At 41.4% G+C, this 21,910-nt stretch overlaps 1 protein-coding gene across 1 annotated transcript in view; it reads right to left on the bottom strand.

Moving 5' to 3' along the window:
- Positions 1-244: 244 nt before the first annotated feature.
- Positions 245-21,910, bottom strand: part of LOC120058040 (inactive phospholipase C-like protein 1) — a 35,849-nt gene continuing 14,183 nt past the window's right edge. The window contains exons 7-11 of the mRNA XM_039006523.1: positions 16,533-16,895; positions 3,887-4,090; positions 2,654-2,729; positions 1,993-2,102; positions 245-1,490 (exon numbers count right to left, since the gene is read on the bottom strand). Of these exons, the coding sequence (XP_038862451.1) occupies positions 1,263-1,490; positions 1,993-2,102; positions 2,654-2,729; positions 3,887-4,090; positions 16,533-16,895 (981 nt within the window). The 3' untranslated portion in view covers positions 245-1,262. The remainder of the gene's footprint in view (positions 1,491-1,992; positions 2,103-2,653; positions 2,730-3,886; positions 4,091-16,532; positions 16,896-21,910) is intronic.

The following is a 21,910-nucleotide window of genomic DNA, read 5'->3' as shown; positions in this document are numbered from 1 at the left end:
ACATCCTTGTGTAGGGTAATACACATCTATCAATCAAAGGGGAAAGGGGATACCTAGTCAGTTTCACAACTGAATGCATTCAACCAAAATGTGTCTTCCGCATTTAACCCAACCCCTCTGAATCAGAGAAGTGCGGGGGGTTGCCTTAATCGACATCCACGGCGCCCGGGGAACAGTTGTTGTGGGGGTTAACTGCCTTGCTCAAGGGCAGAATGGCAGATTTTTTCCATCTTGTCAGCTCAGGGATTCAATTCGAACAAGCAACCTTTTGGTTACTGCCCCAACGCTCTAACCACTAGGCTACCTGCCGCCCAACTAATCAATTAAGCCTATTAAACACAATCAAATAATCAATCAATCAATCACACTCAACAGGTTTTCTTCAATCACACTATTTCAGGTTGTCTTCAGGTTGTCTTCCAGACCTTACTGTGATGTTGTGATACTGTGTCACTGTTAGCCCCTAGCCCCTAGCCATCTGACACCTGTGGATGGTCTCAGGTAGTACATAGTAGCCTGAAGCAGGGTTAAGCCATGTCATGTAAAACTACCAACACATCTTCCTCCTCCCATCTTCTCAGGAAAGGATACCTGGTGGGGTCTCTCAGGGGGGGGGGGGGGGTGAGGGGTACGCAAGACAGGCTAGACATTCAAAACACTCCACGTACCGAGGGTTCTGGGTGAAGGAGATAAAGAGGGGGAAGGAAGGAGAGAGGGGCTGGGTGTAACAGTAGCTGTGTCGGTGGGAAACTGGGAGGGTCACTTGTGACTCAACCCCCTGTTTTATCCATGGTGAGACAAGGCATCAACAGCGTGACATCACATCCTCCCGAGGGATCAATTAGGTGGGTTCAGAAGGACAGAGACTCTTCACTTGTCCTCTCCACAGCAAAGGGTTCTTACCTAAGAACAACGTGTTTTCACAATCACAACTCCCTTTTTAGGGAGAAAAAACATTGAAGTAAATTGTAGGAGCGTTATATTCAAGTGTCCGACTTAAATAAGCACAAATCGATTTCCACTGATGAACACAAAGTAAGCCGTCAAATTACTGCAACGATTCTTCACTAGTCTTACTACTCTGGATAAAGGTATAGGCTCTGGGCTCTACTCTAGACCATTCCAACTCTGCTCTCTTTCTCCATCTCTCTCTCTCTCCCCACCCTCCCTTTCTCTGGCAGTTTGGGATTTGAGGGGTTGTCACCATCTCATCCACTCGATCCCTCTATCCCCCTTCCCTCTCTCTGGTAGGTTGGGGGGTGTCATATTCGTCCATTGCCATGGGTATTCACCCTCCTCTCCTGGGTGCTTCCTCTCCTCTCCTGGGAGTTGCCCCTCCTGCTGTGGGAGGTGTAGAAGAGATCAGAGGGACCAAAAGAGGTGCAGGAGGAGGTGGTGGAGGTGAGGCCACAGGCTTCACAGGCCAGGGCCAACTGTCTCAGAGCATCCAGAGAGTCTACCTTGGCACTGCGCAGGAGATCACACTGACCCTGTAGAGTGAGAGAGAGAGAGCGAGAGAGAGAGAGAGAGCGAGAGAGAGAGCGAGAGAGAGAGAGAGAGAGAGAGAGAGAGAGAGAGAGAGAGAGAGAGAGAGAGAGAGAGAGAGAGAGAGAGAGAGCGCGAGAGAGAGAGCGAGAGAGAGAGAGAGAGAGAGAGAGAGAGAGAGAGAGAGAGAGAGAGAGAGAGAGAGAGAGAGAGAGAGCGAGTGCGCGAGAGTGCGAGAGTGCGAGAGTGCGAGAGTGCGAGAGTGCGAGAGAGAGAGAGAGAGAGAGAGAGAGAGAGAAAGAGCAAAATTGTTTCCAAGACAATTTTATTTTGTCTCCAAGACAATTTCCCCCTTGGTAACAATAATGTTTATTGTATCAAGTTTATGTGTGTGTGTGTGTGTGTGTGTGTGTGTGTGTGTGTGTGTGTGTGTGTGTGTGTGTGTGTGTGTGTGTGTGTGTGTGTGTGTGTGTGTGTGTGTGTGTGTGTGTGTGTGTGTGTGTGTACCTTCAGTACAGTAATATTCCAGGTGAAACTCTCCAGGGCTTTGCTCTGCTTGTGTCCCTTCAGCCCCTCCTTCTCTCCCAGCCTGGGCAGCTCCTCATGGAACTCCATTCCTGAGAAGACAGGACAGGAGATAGAGATACAGTTCAACTGATAGTTAGAGCTGTGGCCAAGGCAGGCAACAGGTAGCAGTAAGCAGAGCTATGTGGCAGTAAGCTGACCAATGTCATCGTTACCATGTTGGAAAAACACTGCAATCATAAAACGAAATGCAATTAAATCTCATTGTATTTCGTTTTTTTTCTCCAGCCCCAGTATGTCCGGCGATTTCTCTCCTCATAAGGCAAATTATAGGCTCACTGTGTTTACTGAAGTCTGGACTAGGTTTATGTGTATTGGTATGGTAAATGAAAACCATTGATTTTCCTCTCTCCATTTCTCCTATATAGCACTTCCAGTTCATCTCTCTCTCTTGAGGACTGTGGCGTACAGTATAAATAACATCACAAGACAGAGCTCTGCAATCACCCTTCGGTAGACCACTTGATCTCTAAAAAGTTAGTTATTAGTTTGATATTCATTCCAGCCATTATTTACTCCACGACAAATATTTTATATTCCTCCTTTCCCTCCCTCCCTCTGTCCATCCATCCTCTCCTCTCACCTTCTCTCTGCACCTGGGCCATCCTCTCCTGCACAGCGTCTGCATTCTCGATCAGCTGCTTCTTGGCCGAGATCATCTGGAAGAGAGACAAAGACACTGGATGAGCCTCTGGACAGACAGACAGATACATATCAACAGACCAACCAATAGACAGATGGATAGAAACATTGTCATACACACAAAAACATACACACATAGATACTGGCCTTAAATGGTGGCAGGTATATTCTGTACAGTACTGGAGGTTGGTGGCGCCTTAATTGGGGAGTACGGGCTTGTGGTAATGGCTGGAGTGGAATGAGTGGAATGGTATCAAATACATCAACACATCATTTGATGCCCTTCCGTTCGCTCCATTCCAGCCATTATTATGAGCCGACCTCCCCTCAGCAGCCTCCACTGGTGTAGAGACACACAAGTTCTATAATGCAAATGAATGAAAAATGTATGGGAAAAAAACTCTGAAAATGTTTTTATGAAAGAGCAGCACACTGTGTTATTTACAGACTAATGTCCTTCCTTCCTGACTCTAACTCTGACCGTGCTGTCCACTACCTCAGGGTTAGATGAGATGTCTGTGAGACGGAGGAATGGAGGGATGGGGGAAAGGGAGAGATGGAAGGGAAGAAGAGAGCGTGATGACTAAGGCCACGTGTGATGGAGGTTTGAGGGTGTGATGTAGACATTGGAGGGGCTACAGTCTGTGTCTCAGGCCAACTGTCTGTGTGTCACACTGACCTGCTGGGCTAGCTTGGCCCTAGATACACATACATACAGAGAGCAAGGCTGACAAACATCTAACATACACAGAGCACACTGCACAAATATGCTGCCACAGAAATAGCTCTTCCTCTTTGTCCCTCTCCCTTTTTCTCCCTCCCTCTCTCTGTTTCTCTGGTTGGTTGTGATGTGTGAGGGGGAGTAATGAGAGATAGAGTGCAGGTGGGTAAGAGGCATCCTGATTTAATACTGGCAGAGACGGAGTGGGAAGAAACACAGCTGGAGAGGAAAACGGTATTTGTGCATGTGTGCCTCTCTCTCCCCACTTCTGTGTAAGCATGTATGCCGAAGACAAAGGTGTGTGAATGAACACATGCCTATAGCTTCAAGTGTCTTAATTACGCTCCCTCTCTACATATATGTACTCCAATAATATTATAATATTGATACATATCTCTCTCTCCCTCTCCCCCCTCTCTCCCTCTCCCCCCTCTCTCCCTCTCTCCCTCCTACCGTATCATAGTGATTCAGTAGTTTGCGCGTGACCTCTGTGATGCTGCCCAGGGCCTCCAGGTGGGGGTAGCCATCCCTCAGGGTCATGCTGGCCCCCGGGGGCCCTTCTGGGGTCTGCAACCGTGTGGCCAGGCTCTGGATGCACTGCTTCAGCTTGGCCACCGGGGGGAGTCCACACTGCTCTTTGAAACTCACACTTGCACTCTGGATGGAACAGGACACAGAGCGAAAGAGAGAGAGAGAGATGCAGTGTATTATAGGTATATTATGGTCAGGTCCACGGGACCTGAAAAACATCTGACCCTGATGAAATCCCAACCTCAGATGAGGCTTAAACTCACACCTAGATAAAGTCAGGCACAGATTAAAACACACAGAACATGTCCTTCTCCTATTGTCTGTGAGTACGCCACGGAAATCTCTGGTCAGGTTCAGGTCAATCTAAATCAAGTAACAAGGCACTTGGGTGAACCCCTTATTACTTGAACTGAACCCCTAAAACCTGTGCTAGGGTCAGGAGAATAGACATTAAAGCATCCATGCTAGACATCTAGACTACTGTACTAGCTAATGTGTTTGGGAGGGAGGGAGTGTACTGGGATCTGTCAGAAGTCTCCACTGAGATCAGACACACTGCCAAAACACTGAGGCCATTTTCCACCTGGCAGCACTGCAACTGGACCAGCAGTCACATTGGTGATTACCATAGCATAGCCCTCCTGAGGACAGAGTGGGTTGGATGTGAGGGGGGCGGGGGCTTTGTGTGTGTGTGTGTGTGTGTGTGTGTGTGTGTGTGTGTGTGTGTGTGTGTGTGTGTGTGTGTGTGTGTGTGTGTGTGTGTGTGTGTGTGTGTGTGTGTGTGTGTGTGTGTGTGTGTGTGTGTGTGTGTGGGCGGGCGGGGAGACAAATTATGAATAATAACAGACTGTGGCAGATGAGAATACAGCTGGACACATGGTAGGGAGAGAGAGAGAGAGAGACAGAGAGAGAGACAGACAGAGAGACAGAGAGAGAGTGTGTAAATGTGGAGATAAGCTGGTCCGTGCTGTAACCAGGTCTATGCCTTCTCTCTCTCCTCTGTTATTTATAGACTACCGTGTAATCCTCCTCAACCTACTCCCTCTCTCCTTCCTTCTTTCTCTCTATCCACCTCTCTCCCCTCTCTTTCATTACTCTCACTCCCTCTTTTTCTCTGTCTCTTTCAAAAAGTTCACGTCACCCCACAGAGAACTCACAGGTAGTATCTTATTTCAGCGCAGTCATGCAATCTATTCTAGCCCAAATCACACTCCTCCAAAACTCCTGCATAACAGACCATATTTCAACACTGGCTAAATATAACACAACAGCACATCGCCACTATCTGTTCAGGCAGGAAAATGTATTCAAATGTATTTGTTAATTTTCAATATTTAGCTTTTTGTGTAAGAGCTGTTTGAAAAAAATGGCCTGTTCAGGTGGGATGGTTTTTGGCCCAGATCATGACATCACAATCGGATTATTCTGACCAATGAACCAGTCATATTTTATTTGCATATGTATCCTCTTACTTTAAATGGGGAAGCGGGGTAGGCTCTAGAGCAGGGCTGACAAAACTGGGGCCCTTGGGCGACGTTTGGCCCGTCAGGACCACTAGGGGCCCCCTAAAGATATATATTTTTTAGGAAGTCAGTCAGGGTCTCAACTTACTGTTGACTGTTAAGTTACAGTAGTCTAGCCAGCTATCTAAACCTTATAGTAATCATGGCCGAATTACTGACCAGGCACTCAAGGCCCGTGCCCAGGGGCCGTGACCTCCAGGTGGCCCCCATTGATTTTGTCAGTCACTCTCACTCAGATATTGTATTAACATGGCAAAATGTGTAGAATTGCAGGAAATTAGCATTAAAACTGCTAAATTGCCTCTCCATCCCATGGCAAAATGAGTAGAATAGCATGAAATTAGTTTTAAAGCTGCCCATTTTTCTCTCCTCTGCCAAGAGGGGGACCACTAAAATGTTTTGCCCGTGAGGTGGGGGGGGAGGGGGGGGGCAACCAAATCTCGCTTGGGCCCACAAAATGCAAGAAGGGTCCCTGCACATATTCATGTTATAAGTCTTGTGAATATAGAAACTTGGTTGCAGTTTCTAAGCTACAATGGTCAAATTTGTAATACATATTTATTACTGGTAATCATAGGTGTCAAGTAATATGGCTATGATTTGATTAATGTTTGAAGTGGAATTTCATGATTACTTAAAAAATCTTATTGTTGACCTATATTTCTAAATAAATAATGTAAACCCTTCAGAATATATCTTGGCCGACCAAAACCAAAAGTTTAAGCATCCCTGCTCTAGACGATCCTATCCGCCAATCAGGGCTGTGTATGTAAATATATTTGAATGTGTATGGATACACCCACACGATCAGACTGAGCATTTCAAAAGGAGGCTCAGGGAAGTATATGCTCAAAAAATACATTTGGAGTTATTTTCATGAAATAAACACACACGGTGATTTATTAGACATACAGTGATGATGTAAAATTTTGACTAAAAAGACTGCATGGGGGCTTTAAATAGATTTGGTTATATTGGGTTATCTATACAGTACATTACAACACTGTCTGATATTTTTCAATTGACCTCAGTTCTGAAATATCGCTTTTCTCTGCATGGCTTTAAAAGGAACAGACAAGTGGTAAATCCATAAGGGAACGTGAGCAAGTCCATACTACATGGAGAAGAGTAACTTCTTCGCAACACAGCAAGTGCGTGAGGAAGAGGTGCCAAGATGGCGGCTTGAACAGACACTTTTTTACCGAGCTCCGTACCAAACTTCAGAAAGATTGTGAAAAAAAACAAGTTTACAGTCATTACTATTACTGTTTTTATTTGTTCAAGATATAAGACCTTTCCTGTGACTGGAATAATAATTGGATAATTTATTTCGGCATGTCCATGCAAAGTCGTGACAAAAAAAGAAAGGAAGAAGCTAGCCGTTCTATTGCTAATCAACAAGAGAGAAACGTGCTTATAGACAACTGCCATAACTACGCTTGCCCTATGGATAATACCATGCTTTCGAATGCTGTTGAAGATAACGAATTCCCCTCTTTACCGGTTACTCCGCGCAAACCTCCACCCTCCAAAAAAAAAACATGAAATCTGACATCGTGGCTACCCTCTCCTTACTCATCAACTCCAGGTCTGACGCCATTGAGAAAATGGTTGGCGCGAACACCATGGTTATCGAAGGCTTGAAAAAGACTGTGGAGTTTGCATGTGGTGAAATCAAGGATGTGAAAACGAGAGTGGCAAAAGTTGAAAAAAGTGTGGAAAAGGTGGAAAAGAATAACAATGTCTACCATAGACGTCTATACTGATCTGGAACAATACACAAGAAGATAGAACCTGAGACTCTACGGCATGCCAGAGGTGGAGAATGAAGATGTGCGAGGAGAGGCCATCCGCATCTGCCAAGAAGTTATGCCTGCAGAGAAGAACAAAGTTGGTGATACCATCGACGTTGTGCATCGCCTCGGCAAGAAGCAAAACGATTCAAGACCAAGGGGTATCATCACCCTCTTCACTGCCAGATTCTACAGGGATGCTGTCTGGAAAGCTGCTAGGAAGAACGCCTTCCTTCAGAGCCATGGTATGCGTTTCGCCGAGCATCTCAGCCCGGAGGACATAGAAAGAAGGAACAAGTTGTGGCCAACGATCAAGATAGCACGAAATGAGGGAAAGGCTGCTTACTTCGTCAGAGGACGAGGCTTCATCAACGGTTCAGAAATCCATATTCCTCCCTAAAATCTCACCAGAAGGAACAGATTGATGGTTTCAGCTATGGTATTCTAATTTTCCTTATATTGTTTACCTAACAAGCATCAGGTGACTATTTTTTAGAATACTCAGGTACTTCAATTTATTCGTTTGTTCTTGTATGACCAGAAGACCTATTTTGTTTACAAACTTACGAAGAAGACTGAAAGCTGTATTTATTTTTTATGTATACAGTAACTAAGATACTGTTTCAAAGGGCATACAGGTCTGCTCTGACTTTACACGGGTATTGCTCTATTTAGTTATTAATACTTATTTCCAAGTGAAAAAGGTCTTAGGAACATGTATGTGTAAAACATTTTTTATTCAAATTTTTTATGATCAGTTTTCATATGCACTTAAAATAGTAGGTACCCTTTTATTTAAATTATTATTTTATATTTTATTTCTCAGAATAGTTCCTGATTACACTAAAGAGGGTTTTTAGTCTCTCTTACTACAAGAACCCTTGGTTTGGTCTTGAACATAATTTTCAGTTGAGTTGAATTTCAAAGCCGGATAACGTCTAGCTCAAAGTTTATGGAATAAGATATTTTCACTTTAAATTGACTTAAATGGTGCAGATCTCGGTTCCTTATCGTTTACGTTCACTGCTCCTACGTCTTTGACTCATCCTACTACAGTTTATACTTGTATATAATCTTTGTTGTTTTGTCTTTGTCTTTAGTTTCTCTTAATGCTAGAGGGTTACGAAACAATGTGAAGCGCAAGGCCTTACTTTTATTTGCTAAACAATTTCGAACAGATTTTTGCTTTTTTCAAGAGTCTCACTCAATTTCGGCTGATGCCAACTTCTGGAGGTCACAGTGGGGCAACGATATTTGGCTTTCCCATGGATCTGAACGCTCCGCTGGTGTCACTACAATGAAAAATGCCTTTGGTGGTAATATTCTACAATCGGAATGGGACCCCTTTGGTCACTTTATTTGTCTTGTTATCAGTTACAATGACATTACGCTTATTACTGTAAACTTCTACGGGTACAACACCAAACATGAGAATGATGAGTTGCATGAATCTATAGAGAAACATATACTTCATTGGTTATCTACATTTCCCAATTCGTTATTATTGATAGGAGGGGACTTTAACATTACAATAGATAATTCAACTGATAGATGGCCCCCAGGTAGACCAACCAATCAGAATTTGGGTTTAATACTTTTTATGGAAAAGTTTGATCTTACTGATATATGGAGAGAGAGGTTTCCGGCCGACAGATCATTCACTTGGAGTAACAAAACAGGTTCCAGACAATCCAGAATAGATTTTTGGCTTATATCCAAATGTATTGATAGTGAGTGTGTTACTACAAATATTTGTACTACTCCCCTCACAGACCATAGGGCCATTTACATTGATATCAAAATATTTACCCCTGATACTAACCTTGGTAGAGCATCCTACTGGAAGCTAAATAGCTCATTATTAAATAATGATATAGTTACATTTGAGGTTAAAGATTTGCTCTCACACTTTTGGGAAAGGGTTTGTGAAGAAACATCTTATTGCAAGAACTGGGAGCTCTTTAAATTTGAGGTGTCCAAATACCTTAGAAAATATGGTAGTAATCTTGCTAAGACCAGAAGAGCTGAGGAGGAAAAGGTGATCATTAAGATAACTTCCCTTTCTCAGAGGTCCCCAGCCGGCCTCTCGGGGGAGGAGAAGATGGAACTAATTGAGTTACAAAATAAACTGGATAATATATATAGATTAAAAGCAGAAGGAGCCTTTATTAGATCTAGAAAAAATGGATTGAGGAGGGAGAACAGAATTCATCCTATTTCTTTAGACTTGAGAAATGTCACTCTAAAAATAACACTATCCATAAGTTAAACATCGATGGTTTTATTACAGATGACCAAAAATTAATAGCTAAATATTGTAGCAAATTTTACAGAACATTGTATAGCTCTACGTACTGTCAGGAATCCACAGATATGTTTTTTAACTCACTGAATAATGTTCACTCTATCAGTGATATAGAATCTAAACAGTGTGATGAACCCATCAAAGTGGAAGAGACTATAGAGTCTATCAAACATCTAAAGAACAAAAAATCACCAGGTGTTGATGGAAATACATCAAAATTTTACAAATTATTTTCTGAACAAGTAGCTCCCTTCCTATTTGAAGTCTTTTTAGAGAGTATTAAAAACAATGTTCTCCCTCCTACAATGAGTCAGGGGTTAAAACTTCTTGTCAATAGGGGGGCGCTGTTTTCACTTTGGACAAAATCGTGCCCAAATTAAACTGCCTCGTACTCTATTCTAGATCATACAATATGCATATTATTATTACTATTGGATAAAACAGAACTAACTAATGAGTAAAACAGAACTAATTTTGCAGCAAACTTCCATATAGGAAGTGAAAAATCTGAAAACGATGCTCTGTTCCAGGGCCTGCCTATTCAATTGCCTTATATTTATCGATACGCATGCACTTCATACACCTTCCACTAGATGTCAACAGGCAGTGGAAGGTGGAATGGGGTGTCTAGCTTGATCTGAGGCCGAACAAGAGCTTTTGGAGTGACAGGTCTGGAAATGTCTTTGTCTTCTCTGGCGCGCGAAGTACGTCGACATTGTCTTCTGATAAGCGTTCGGTATACACGGCGGATATCTCCGGCTCTGATTTTATTTGATACATGTGATAATAACATCATAAAGTAGGTTTTTTTCAACCGAGTTTTATCAGTTTATTCAACGTTTATTGGGACTTTTGGAATTTTCCTATCTTTGCGTCAAGAGAAGATAGGCATGTTCGCGCCACATGGCTAGCTAAGGTTGCTAATTCGACAGAAGAAATGGACATTCTAAAACCAAACAACGATTTATTTTGGACCAAGGACTCCTTGTACAAGATTCTGATGGAAGCTCAGCAAAAGTAAGAACAATTTATGATGTTATTTCGTATTTCTGTGGAAAATGTTGATTCCTAATCTCTGCCGTTTTGGCGAGCGCTGTCTCGCAATAACGCAAGCTGTTTGTTATGGTAAAGTTATTTTTAAAAATCTAACACGGCGGTTGCATTAAGAACCAGTGTATCTTTCATTTGCCATACAACAAGTATTTTTATGTAAAGTTTATGATGAGTTCTTTGGTCAGATTAGGTGAGTGTCCAAAATAGCTCTGGACATTCTGGTGAATCGATGCTACATATTCACAATGTATAACCACGGTTTGCAGCTCTAAATATACACATTTTCGAACAAAACATAAGTGTATTGTATAACCTGATGTTATAAGACTGTCATCTGATGAAGTTGGTCAAGGTTAGTGATTAATTTTATATCTTTTGCTGTTTTTTGCGATAGCTACCTTTTGCGGTGAATAAATGCATTTGTGTGTTTGGCTATTGTGGTAAGCTAATATAATTCTATATTGTGTTTTCGCTGTAAAACACTTAAAAAATCGGAAATATTGGCTGGATTCACAAGATGTTTATCTTTCATTTGCTGTACACCATGTATTTTTCATAAATGTTTTATGATGAGTATTTATGTATTTCACGTTGCTCTCTGTAATTATTCTGGCTGCTTCGGTGCTATTTGTGATGGTAGCTGCAATGTAAAACTATGATTTATACCTCAAATATGCAAATTTTTCTAACAAAACATGAATGTATTGTATAACATGTTATAAGACTGTCATCTGATGAAGTTATTTCTTGGTTAGTGACTAATTATACCTCTATTTGGTCGGTTTTGTGATAGCTACCTATGCGGTAGAAACATGGTGAAAATATGCGGTTGAGTCTTTGGCTATTGTGGTTAGCTAATAGAAATAGATATTGTGTTTTCGCTGTAAAACATTTTAAAAATCAGAAATGATGGCTGGATTCACAAGATGTTTATCTTTCATTTGCTGTATTGGACTTGTGATTTCATGAAAATTATATTATATGATATCCCTGTCCCGGTAGGCTAGGCTATGCTAGTCAGCTTTTTTGATGAGGAGGATCCCGGATCCGGGAGAGAGAAGTGGTATAACACTGATACCTAAGCCTAAAAAATAAGTGCTACTCATCGATAACTGGCGTCCAATTTGTCTTCTTAATAATGACTATAAGATATTAGCCTTACTACTTGCAAAAATAATTGAAGAAGTCCTGGATGCAGTCATTAATGAAACACAGTCTGGCTTCATGAGAAACAGACATATTTCTAACAATGTTAGACTAGTATTAGACATACTTGACTACTCAGACCTAATAACTGAGGATAGCTTCATATTATTTTAGATTTTTCTAAAGCATTTGACACAGTAGAGCATCAGTTCCTCTTCCACTCCCTTGAGAGACTTGGCTTTGGGGATTTTTGTAAGGCTATTAAGACTCTCTATGCAAATGGTAACAGCTCTATCAAATTGAAATATGGCACCTCACCTAGATTGAGTTAAAGAGAGGAATTAGGCAAGGTTGTCCTATCTCTCTGTACCTGTTTTTATTAATCACCCAACTTCTTGCAAATTCTTTAAATAATAGTCCTGTACAAGGTATTTCCATAGCTGGTAAAGAAATGATTATAAGCCAGCTGGCTGATGATACTACACTTTTTCTGAAAGACGCTAATCAAATTCCCATATCGATCAATGTGATACAATCCTTTTCCAAAGCGTCTGGTCTATACCTTAACATTAATAAATGTGAACTCATAGCTGTCAAAGATTGTGTGACACCTTCATATTATGGTATTCCAGTAAAAGAAGAACTTACATATTTAGGCATAACCATTACAAAGGATCAGAAGTCTAGAGGCTTACTAAATTTTAACCCTCTTATTAAAAATACCCAGAAGAAGCTAAATCAATGGCTACAGAGGGACTTATCTTTAAAAGGTAGAGTCCGCATAACCAAGGCTGAAGGTATCTCTAGACTAACATATGGCGCTCTATCTTTATATCTTGACAGTAAAATAAGCAAAGAGATAGACCAGATGCTTTTCAACTTTCTTTGGAGAAACCGTACCCATTACATTAGGAAAACTGTTGTAATGAACACTTATGAGAATGGTGGACTGAATTTTCTGGACTTTACTAATTTAAATATTACTTTTAAGATCAATTGGATAAAACAATTCCTAAGAAGACCCACTTCTATCTGGAATTTTATTCCTCATCATGTCTTCTCTACTTTTTGTGGCCTTAACTTCATGTTGTTTTGCAATTATAATATTGACAAAGTTCCAGTGAAACTTTCTGCTTTTCATCTGAAGGTTTTCTTGTCATGGTCCTTAATTTATAAACACAATTTTTCTCAACACAGATATTATATATGGAATAATCGGGATATATTGTATAAAAATACTTATTGGTGAGCCAACTGGTAAATGCAGAGGGTCTTTTACTCAGTTATAAGGAATTCTTATCACTTTACAAGGTCCCTGTAACACCTAAAGATTTTGCAATTGTTTTAGACGCCATTCCCTCAGGTGTTGCTCTGTTATTCAGGAACTTTCTGCTTTTCATCTGAAGGTTTTCTTGTCATGGTCCTTAATTTATAAACACAATTTTTCTCAACACAGATATTATATATGGAATAATCGGGATATATTGTATAAAAATACTTATTGGTGAGCCAACTGGTAAATGCAGAGGGTCTTTTACTCAGTTATAAGGAATTCTTATCACTTTACAAGGTCCCTGTAACACCTAAAGATTTTGCAATTGTTTTAGACGCCATTCCCTCAGGTGTTGCTCTGTTATTCAGGAATGTGTCAAGACCTGACCCTCAGAGCCTACCTTCTATTGCCCCTGTTGACTCATCAGTAGGAAAGATTTGTTTCTCTTTTGGTCCATTCAACAACAGAGCGATACGAACCTTGTTTCAGCAGGATGTTGTATCTAAACCTTATGTCATGCCTTATTGGAATGGATTAATTGATAATATCTGTTGGAAAAAAGTTTGGATGTTGCCACACACATACCTACTTGTTAACAAAATTAAGGAGGTTTCCTTTAAAATTATTCATAAATATTATCCTGCCAACCACTATATGAAGAAGTTTAAGGAAAACATCAACTCAAATTGCTCCTTTTGTAATGACCACCCAGAAACAGTGTTGCATCTTTTTTGGCATTGTATTCATGTAAGAAAACTGTGGCAAGACATCAGTAGATTTATAATTGAACACTTTTATGAAGGTCTTACACTTTTGTGGAGAGATGTACTGCTTGGATTCTTTACTTACGATAGTGTCACTTCCTGACCATAGAAAGCCTGTATTTGCTATGGTAGAGTAGGTCAGGGCGTGACTAGGGGTTTCAGTCTAGTTTATTATTTCTATGTGAGGTTCTAGGTTTAATTTTCTATGTTGGGGTTTGTGTATGATTCCCAATTAGAGGCAGCTGGTAATCGTTGTCTCTAATTGGGGATCATACTTAAGTTGCATTTTTCCACCTCTGGGTTATGGGATATTGTTTATGTTTAGATGCCTGTTAGCACTGCATTGTCGTCACGGTTCGTTTATTCTTTATTGTTTTGTTTTTTCTAAGTTTCACTCACTATTAAAATATGTGGAACTCTACATTCGCGGCGCCTTGGTCCATCTCTACAAACGACCGTGACAGAATATCCCAACAACAAAGGACCAAGCAGCGTGCCCGGGATGGAGATGGCATCCTGGTTTTATAATTGAGTCTTTGGAGGAGATCAGGGAGAGAGCATCCTGGACTTAAGACGAAATAATGGCAGGAGACAAGAGCCTGCCATGGAAGCAGGCGGAAGCAGCGAACGAGGGACAGCGACGAAGTCGAGGAGGAAAGCCACAGAAACCCCAATAAAAAATGGAGCAGTTGGCACATGGAGCAGTCGGCGAGGAGTGAACCAGAGCCAGTCTGGGAGAAGAGGGAGAATTTGGAGGAGAGAGAAATGGGAGAGTTGTTGAGTTGGTAGAGGATGCAGGGATTTTACCCTAAGGAACGTGTTGTCAGTTTGGTGCCACCTGAGTCAGTTCCCCGTACTCGTCCTGAGAAGTGTGTTAAAGTTTCGGTACCATTGATGTCAGCTATACGCACCAGGTCTCCAGTACGTCTCCCCAGCCCGGTACGTCCTGTGCCTGCTCCTCGCACTCTCCCTCAAGTGCGTCTTCCCAGTCAGGTACGTCCTGTGCCTGCTCCTCGCACTTTCCCTGAAGTGCGTGTCCCCAGTCCAGTACGTCCTGTGCCTCCTCCCCGCACTCGGCCTGAAGTGCGTGTCACTAGTCGGTGCCACCTGTACCGGTCCCACGCATCAGGCCTTCAGTGCGCCTCCCCAGTCCAGTACGTCCTGTGCCTGTTCCTCGCGCACGCCCTGAGGTGCGTGTCACCAGCCCGGTACCACCAGTGCCGGCCCCACGCACCAGGCTTCCTGCGACGATCCCCAGAGCTTCCGGCGACAGTTCCCGGTCCAGAGCTTCCGGCGACAGTTCCCGGTCCAGAGCTTCCGGCGACGGTTCCCGGTTCAGAGCTTCCGGCGACGGTTCCCGGTCCAGAGCTTCCGGCGACGGTCCACAGCTTCCGGCGACGGTCCAGAGCTTCCGGTGACGGTCCACGGTCCAGAGCTTCCGGCGACGGTCCAGAGCTTCCGCGCGGGTCCACGGTCCTGAACCTCCTGCAACGGTCCGGAACCTCCAGCTCCATGGCCGGAGCCTTCCTCTGCGCCGATGCGCAGTCTGATCACGGCGTCCAGTTCAGCTCCAAGGCCAGAGTCTTCTTCGGCGTTGGTGCCAAGTCTAGGCACAGCTTCCAGTCCCGCTCCATGGCGGGAGCTTTCCTCTGCGCCGATGTCCAGACACGGCGTCCAGTCCCGCTCCAAGGCAGGAGCCTTCCTCGGCATCTAGGTCCAGGCACAGTGTTCAGCCTGGGTCCATGGCTGGATCCGCAGGATGAGCGGGTACTTCGTCCCGCACCAGAGCCGCCCCCGATGCTGGCAGATGAGCGGGTACTTCGCCCCGCACCAGAGCCGCCACCGACACTAGACACCCCCCTAACCCTCCCTAACCCTTTTTGTTTCAGGTTTTGCGGTCGGAGTCCGCACCTTTGGGGGGGTCACGTCCTGACCATAGAAAGCCTATATTTGCTATTGTAGAGTAGGTCAGGGAGTGACTAGGGGATTTAGTCTAGTTTATGAATGCTATGTGAGGCTCTAGGTTTAATTTTCTATGTTGGGGTTTGTGTATGATTCCCAATTAGAGGCAGCTGGTAATCGTTGTCTCTAATTGGGGATCATACTTAAGTTGCATTTTTCCACCTGTGGGTTATGGGATATTGTTTATGTTTAGATGCCTGTTAGCACTGCATTGTCGTCACGGTTCGTTTATTCTTTATTTAGTTTTTTCTAAGTTTCACTCAATATTAAAATATGTGGAACTCTACATTCGCTGCGCCTTGGTCCATCTCTACAAACGACCATGACAGATAGGAATAAGTTGAAACATTTTTATGTAATTAATTTCATTATTCTTTTGGCCAAATTTCATATTCACAAATGTACATTTACAAACAAAAAAACACGTTTTCTTACCTTACAAAAAGAAATTGAACTGTATTTTAAGACAATTACATACTCTACTAACAAAAAAGCTGTTAGAATTGTAAGTGTATGTATGTCCCTTAAGGTCCTTGTGTAATTGTAATGTGATATTGTACCCCCTAGCTCGATTGTCCATTATATATAATTTATATATACTTGTGTTCTCTCATGTACTCTCTGTATTGATTTCTTGTTAATAAAAAAAGATATATATTTTTTTAAACAGCAAGTGCGTGAGAAACACCCAGGTATGAGTAATACCCTCCAATCATCCTCTGACCTCTAACTCCTGACCCTCCTCTCACCTGTGCGTCCTCCCGCAGGTCTGTGGCCTCTCTGAGATGGGTGCTAGCGGGACGGAACGTATCATCCAGAGCTTTAATACCCGTGTTCCGTAGGGTCACGTACTCTCGCCCCCGCCGCACCCCTCTCCGCACAGACAGACCCCTCCTCTGGGCCTTGCCCCCCCCTCGTCGGTTGGTCACGGCAACATGGATAAACAGGCTAGCGTGGGGCAAGGGGTCTCCCTCCAGACCCAGCAGGGGCACGTTGCGGTAGCCCGGCTGAAGGCACTCGAAGGCCACGCTGTACTGGCCAATGAAGTCATCTCCAATGTAGTCGTCGTCCAATACCACGAAGCGGAGGAGCGCCAACTCTGGCATGTTCACCTGGGAAGGACAGACAACAACCAATCATGAGCCAAGGTGCAGCGACAGACAAAATCACAGGAATGTTACCGAATGTTGTACACAGACACAACTCTTGCTTGTTTTAGAACACTGAGTATGGTTACTTCACACAATAATACGATTATTGCGGATAATCAGATTAATATTATAGTTTGTTTAAAACCTTTTCTCAATAGGGGGTGCTGTTTTCACTTTCACTTTGTAAAAATTTCGTTCCCAAATTAAACTGCCTCGTACTCAATTCTTGCTCGTACAATATGCATATTATTATTACTATTGGATAGAAAACACTCTAGTTTCTAAAACCGTTTGAATTATATCTGTGAGTAAAACAGAACTCATTTTGCAGCAAACTTCCTGTCAGGAAGTGAGAAATCTGAAATCAGGCAGTCTGTTCTAGGGTCAGTTTATTAATTTGCATGTCTTCTATTGGTCGACATGCACTGCATACGCCTTCCACTAGATGTCAGCAAGTAGTGAGAATTGGAATGGTGCTGCTAGGCAGATCTGAGGCCATATAAAGGGTTTTGGAATGTGGGGTACACTCTTTTCAACATTCGCCATGACGCAAGACAGACCTCAGGATGGCGTTCTGGAAAGCTCTCGTTATAGGCCTTAGATATATCCGGCTCTGATTTTATTCGATATAGGTGTTAAAGACATCATAATGTAGTTATTTTAAACCGAGTTATATCAGTTTATATCAGTATATTGCGATTTTCGGATATTTCTGTGCTGCGTTATAGTGAGTTGGGCACGTCTTCGCCACATGGCTAATGTTTACTGCTAATTCCAAAGTTGAAGGCGACAATCTACAACCGAGCAACGATTCTTCTGGACAAAGGACAACTTGCCCAAGATTCTGATGGAAGCTCATCAAAAAGTAAGAACTATTTATGATGTTAATTTGTTGTTCTGTTGAAAAATGTGAAACTACTATTCCGCCATTAATTTCGGTGCGGTCTCGCTTTAACGCACGCTGTATGTCGTAGTAACGTTAATTTTAAAAATCTAACACAGCGGTTGCATTAAGAACTAATGTATCTTTCATTTGCTGTCCAACCTGTATTTTTTTGTCAAGTTTATGATTAGTTACTGATTAGATTAGGTGCCTCTCCCAAGATTTCTCCCGACATATTGTTGGCAGCTTGGCTACTATTCTCATTGTATAACCACGATTTGTGCCGCTAAATATGCACATTTTCGAACAAACTCTATATGTATTGTGTAATATGATGTTATAGGACTGTCATCTGAAGAAGTTTGAGAAGGTTAGTGAAAAAATTAATATCTTTTGCTGGTTTATTCGTTATCGCTATTGTTGGCTTGAATCAATGCTGTTGTGTGGTTGGCTATTGTAGTAAGCTAATATAATGCTATATTGTGTTTTCGCTGTAAAACACTTAAAAAATCTGAAATATTGGCTGGATTCACAAGATCTTTGTCTTTCATTTGCTGTACGCTGTGTATTTTTCATAAATGTTTTATGATGAGTATTTAGTTAATTCACGTTGGTCTCTGTAGTTATTCTAGTTGCTTTGGTGAGAGTTGTGATGGTGGCTGCAATGTAAAACTATGATTTATACCTGAAATATGCACATTTTTCTAACAAAACATATGCTATACAATAAATATGTTATCAGACTGTCATCTGATGAAGTTGTTTCTTGGTTAGTGACTATTTATATCTTTATTTGGTCGAATTTGTGATAGCTACCTATGCAGGAAAAAAATGGTGGGAAAAAAAGTTGTGTCTTTTGCTATCGTGGTTAGCTAATAGAAATACATATTGTGTCTTCCCTGTAAAACATTTTAAAAATCAGAAATGATGGCTGGATTCACAAGATGTGTATCTTTCATCTGGTGTCTTGGACTTGTGATTTAATGATATTTAGATGCTAGTATTTACTTGTGGCGCTATGCTAGGCTATGCTAGTCAGCTTTTTTACTGATGAGGGTGCTCCCGGATCCGGGATTGTGTGCAAATAGAAGTTAATCTTAATAGGGGGTGCTATTTTCACTTTGGGAAAAAATAGTGCCCAAATTAAACGGCCTCGTACTCTGTTCTAGATCATATGATATGCATATTATTATTACTATTGGATAGAAAACACTCTGAAGTTTCTAAAACTGTTTGAATTATATCTGTGAGTAAAACAGAACTCATTTGGCAGGCAAACTTCCAAACAGGAAGTGAAAATTCTGAAATGGGTCTCTGTGAAAGGCTTCACCTATTCAATTGCCTTGTATTTATGGATATGTATGCAGTTCATACGCCTTCCACTAGATGTCAACAGGCAGTAGAACGTTGAATGAGGTGTCTAGCCTGATGTGGGACCGAATGAGAGCTTTTGGAGTGACAGGTCAGCCATATTGGCAGTATTTTGCTGCGCACCTGGGTGCACCATATCGTTGTCTGCAATGCCTTAGGTAGACACGAAGAAATGCTCCATCTGGGACGTTATTGGATTCATACGAGAAAAACATGCTAAAGATGGATTCTCAACTGAGTTTGACCAGTTTATTCGACTTTTATTATCACTTTTTGAATTTTTCGTTCCATGCGTCAAACTTTCATGGACACGTGAGCTCCACTATGCTAGCCAAAGTTGCTAATTCGACAAAAGAAATGGACATTCTAAAACAAAACAACGATTTATTGTGGAACAAGGATTCCTGGCACTGCATTCTGATGAAAGTTCATCAAAGGTAAGAGAATATTTATGATGTTATTTTGTATTTTTGTTGAATATGTTGACTCCAACATGGCGGAGAATGGCTGAGCGCTGTCTCAGATTATTGTATGCTGTGCTTTTTACTAAAGTTATTTTTTTAAATCTAACACAGCGGTTGCATTAAGAACCAGTGTATCTTTAATTATGTGTACAACATGTATTTTTCATAAATGTTTTATGATGAGTTTTTCTGTATTTCACGTTGCTCTCTGTAATTATTCCGGCTGTTTTGGAGCCATTTATGATCATGGCGCGAATGTAAAACCAGGATTTGTAGCTATAAATATGCACATTTTCGAACAAAACATAAATGTATTGTATAACATGATGTTATAAGACTGTCATCTGATGAAGTTGTTCAAAAGTTAGTGATTATGTGAAAGCTATCTTTGCGGTGAAAAAAATGGCGTTGTGTTTTGGGCTATTGTGGTGAGCTAACATAAATATATGTTGTGTTTTCGCTGTAAAACATTTTAAAAAATCGGACATGTTGGCTGGATTCACAAGATGTTTATCTTTCATTTGCTGTATTGGACTTGTGATTTCATGATATTTATATGGTATTATTTACTTGTGGCGCTATGCTAGGCTATGCTAGTCAGCGTTTCTGATGAGGAGGATCCCGGATCCGGGAGGGTGGGTCGGTAGAGGTTTTAAAACATTTACATGCTTTGCATGAACGAACGATTTCCCTAATAATCCTGTTTACATAGACACATCTGAAATCAGGCTCCCTGATGGGACTTGAAAAAATGAAGAAAATCGGCAATCAAAATAAACATTCTACCACAGCAACCATGTTATTTTGGACATATAAAGTTTGTATATGAAAACTATTTCCATGCATACTTTCAGTTTTTCTGAACTCACTTCACTTGCGCTTCTGATGCTGGCACATGCGCAGATCAAATATACCGCTGGAACTCTGATTAAGCTGTTTTACAGGTCCTAATCATTCTAAAGATTGGTTAGAAAACCAGGTGTTTTAATCAGTGTATGCTTACTTCAATTTTGACCTTACACTGATTAAGAAAAGCAGAGTAAGGTGTTTACATGACTATTGCCATACTCAGCCTACTGCCATAATCAGTTTAACATCGAATTATTATTGTGCCTGTAAACATACTCCCTGATATTTTTTATTGGTTTTCTAGTCATCTCCCTTTAGTTCATTCTGGGAAAAAACTTTTGTGTAAAGGACAATGATTTCAACTAGAATATATATATAATATATATAAACAATATCAGTTTTTATTAAATAAAATGTTTTAAAACAATAATAAGACAGTTTTAACTAACAAAAGTTGTGCTTCTTCTCTAACGTTCCAATAGGATCTAACAGCATCACCAAGATAACCCGACATAGATTGTGAGAAAAAAATGAAAACCTGACTAATTTATCTAACCTTTATTTAACAAGGTTAGGTGAGTCATGGAGAACAGCTCTTACATAGACCTGGTGAGTCAAGATGTTTATAAACAGATATTATCATACTGAGACATTAACATTTAATCATAGTGGTGGATGTACATTCATATAATATATACCCCGTATGTTAATCACAGGGCACATAATATTATAATAATATTGTCCATGACACACAAAAGTATCACACATAGGCACATATATACAGTTGAAGTCGGAAGTTTACATACACCTTAGCCAAATACATTTAAACTCTGTTTCACAATTCCTGACATTTAATCCTAGTAAAAATTCCCTGTCTTAGGTCAGTTAGGATCAGCACTTTATTTTAAGAATGTGAAATGTCAGAATAATAGTAGAGAGAATGATTTATTTAAGCTTTTATTTATTTCATCACATTCCCAGTGGGTCAGAAGTTTACATACACTCAATTAGTATTTGGTAGTATTGACTTTAAATTGTTCAACTTGGGTCAAACGTTTCGGGTAGCCAAGCTTCCCACAATAAGTTGGGTGAATTTTGGCCCATTCCTCCTGACAGAGCTGGTGTAACTGAGTCAGGTTTGTAGGCCTCCTTGATCGCACACGCTTTTTCAGTTCTGCCCACAACTTTTCTATAGGATTGAGGTCAGGGCTTTGTAATGGCCACTCCAATACCTTGACTTTATTGTCCTTAAGCCATTTTGCCACAACTTTGGAAGTATGTTTGGGGTCATTGTCCATTTGGAAGACCCATTTGCGACCAAGCTTTAACTTCCTGGCTGATGTCTTGAGATGTTGCTTCAATATATCCACATAATTTTCCTCCCTCATGATGCCATCTATTTTGTGAAG

The sequence above is a fragment of the Salvelinus namaycush genome, chromosome 13, assembly GCF_016432855.1.
Source record: "Salvelinus namaycush isolate Seneca chromosome 13, SaNama_1.0, whole genome shotgun sequence".
Lineage (NCBI taxonomy): Eukaryota > Metazoa > Chordata > Actinopteri > Salmoniformes > Salmonidae > Salvelinus > Salvelinus namaycush.
Note: the sequence above shows the minus strand (reverse complement) of the source record. Positions and strands in the feature narration are given on the sequence as shown.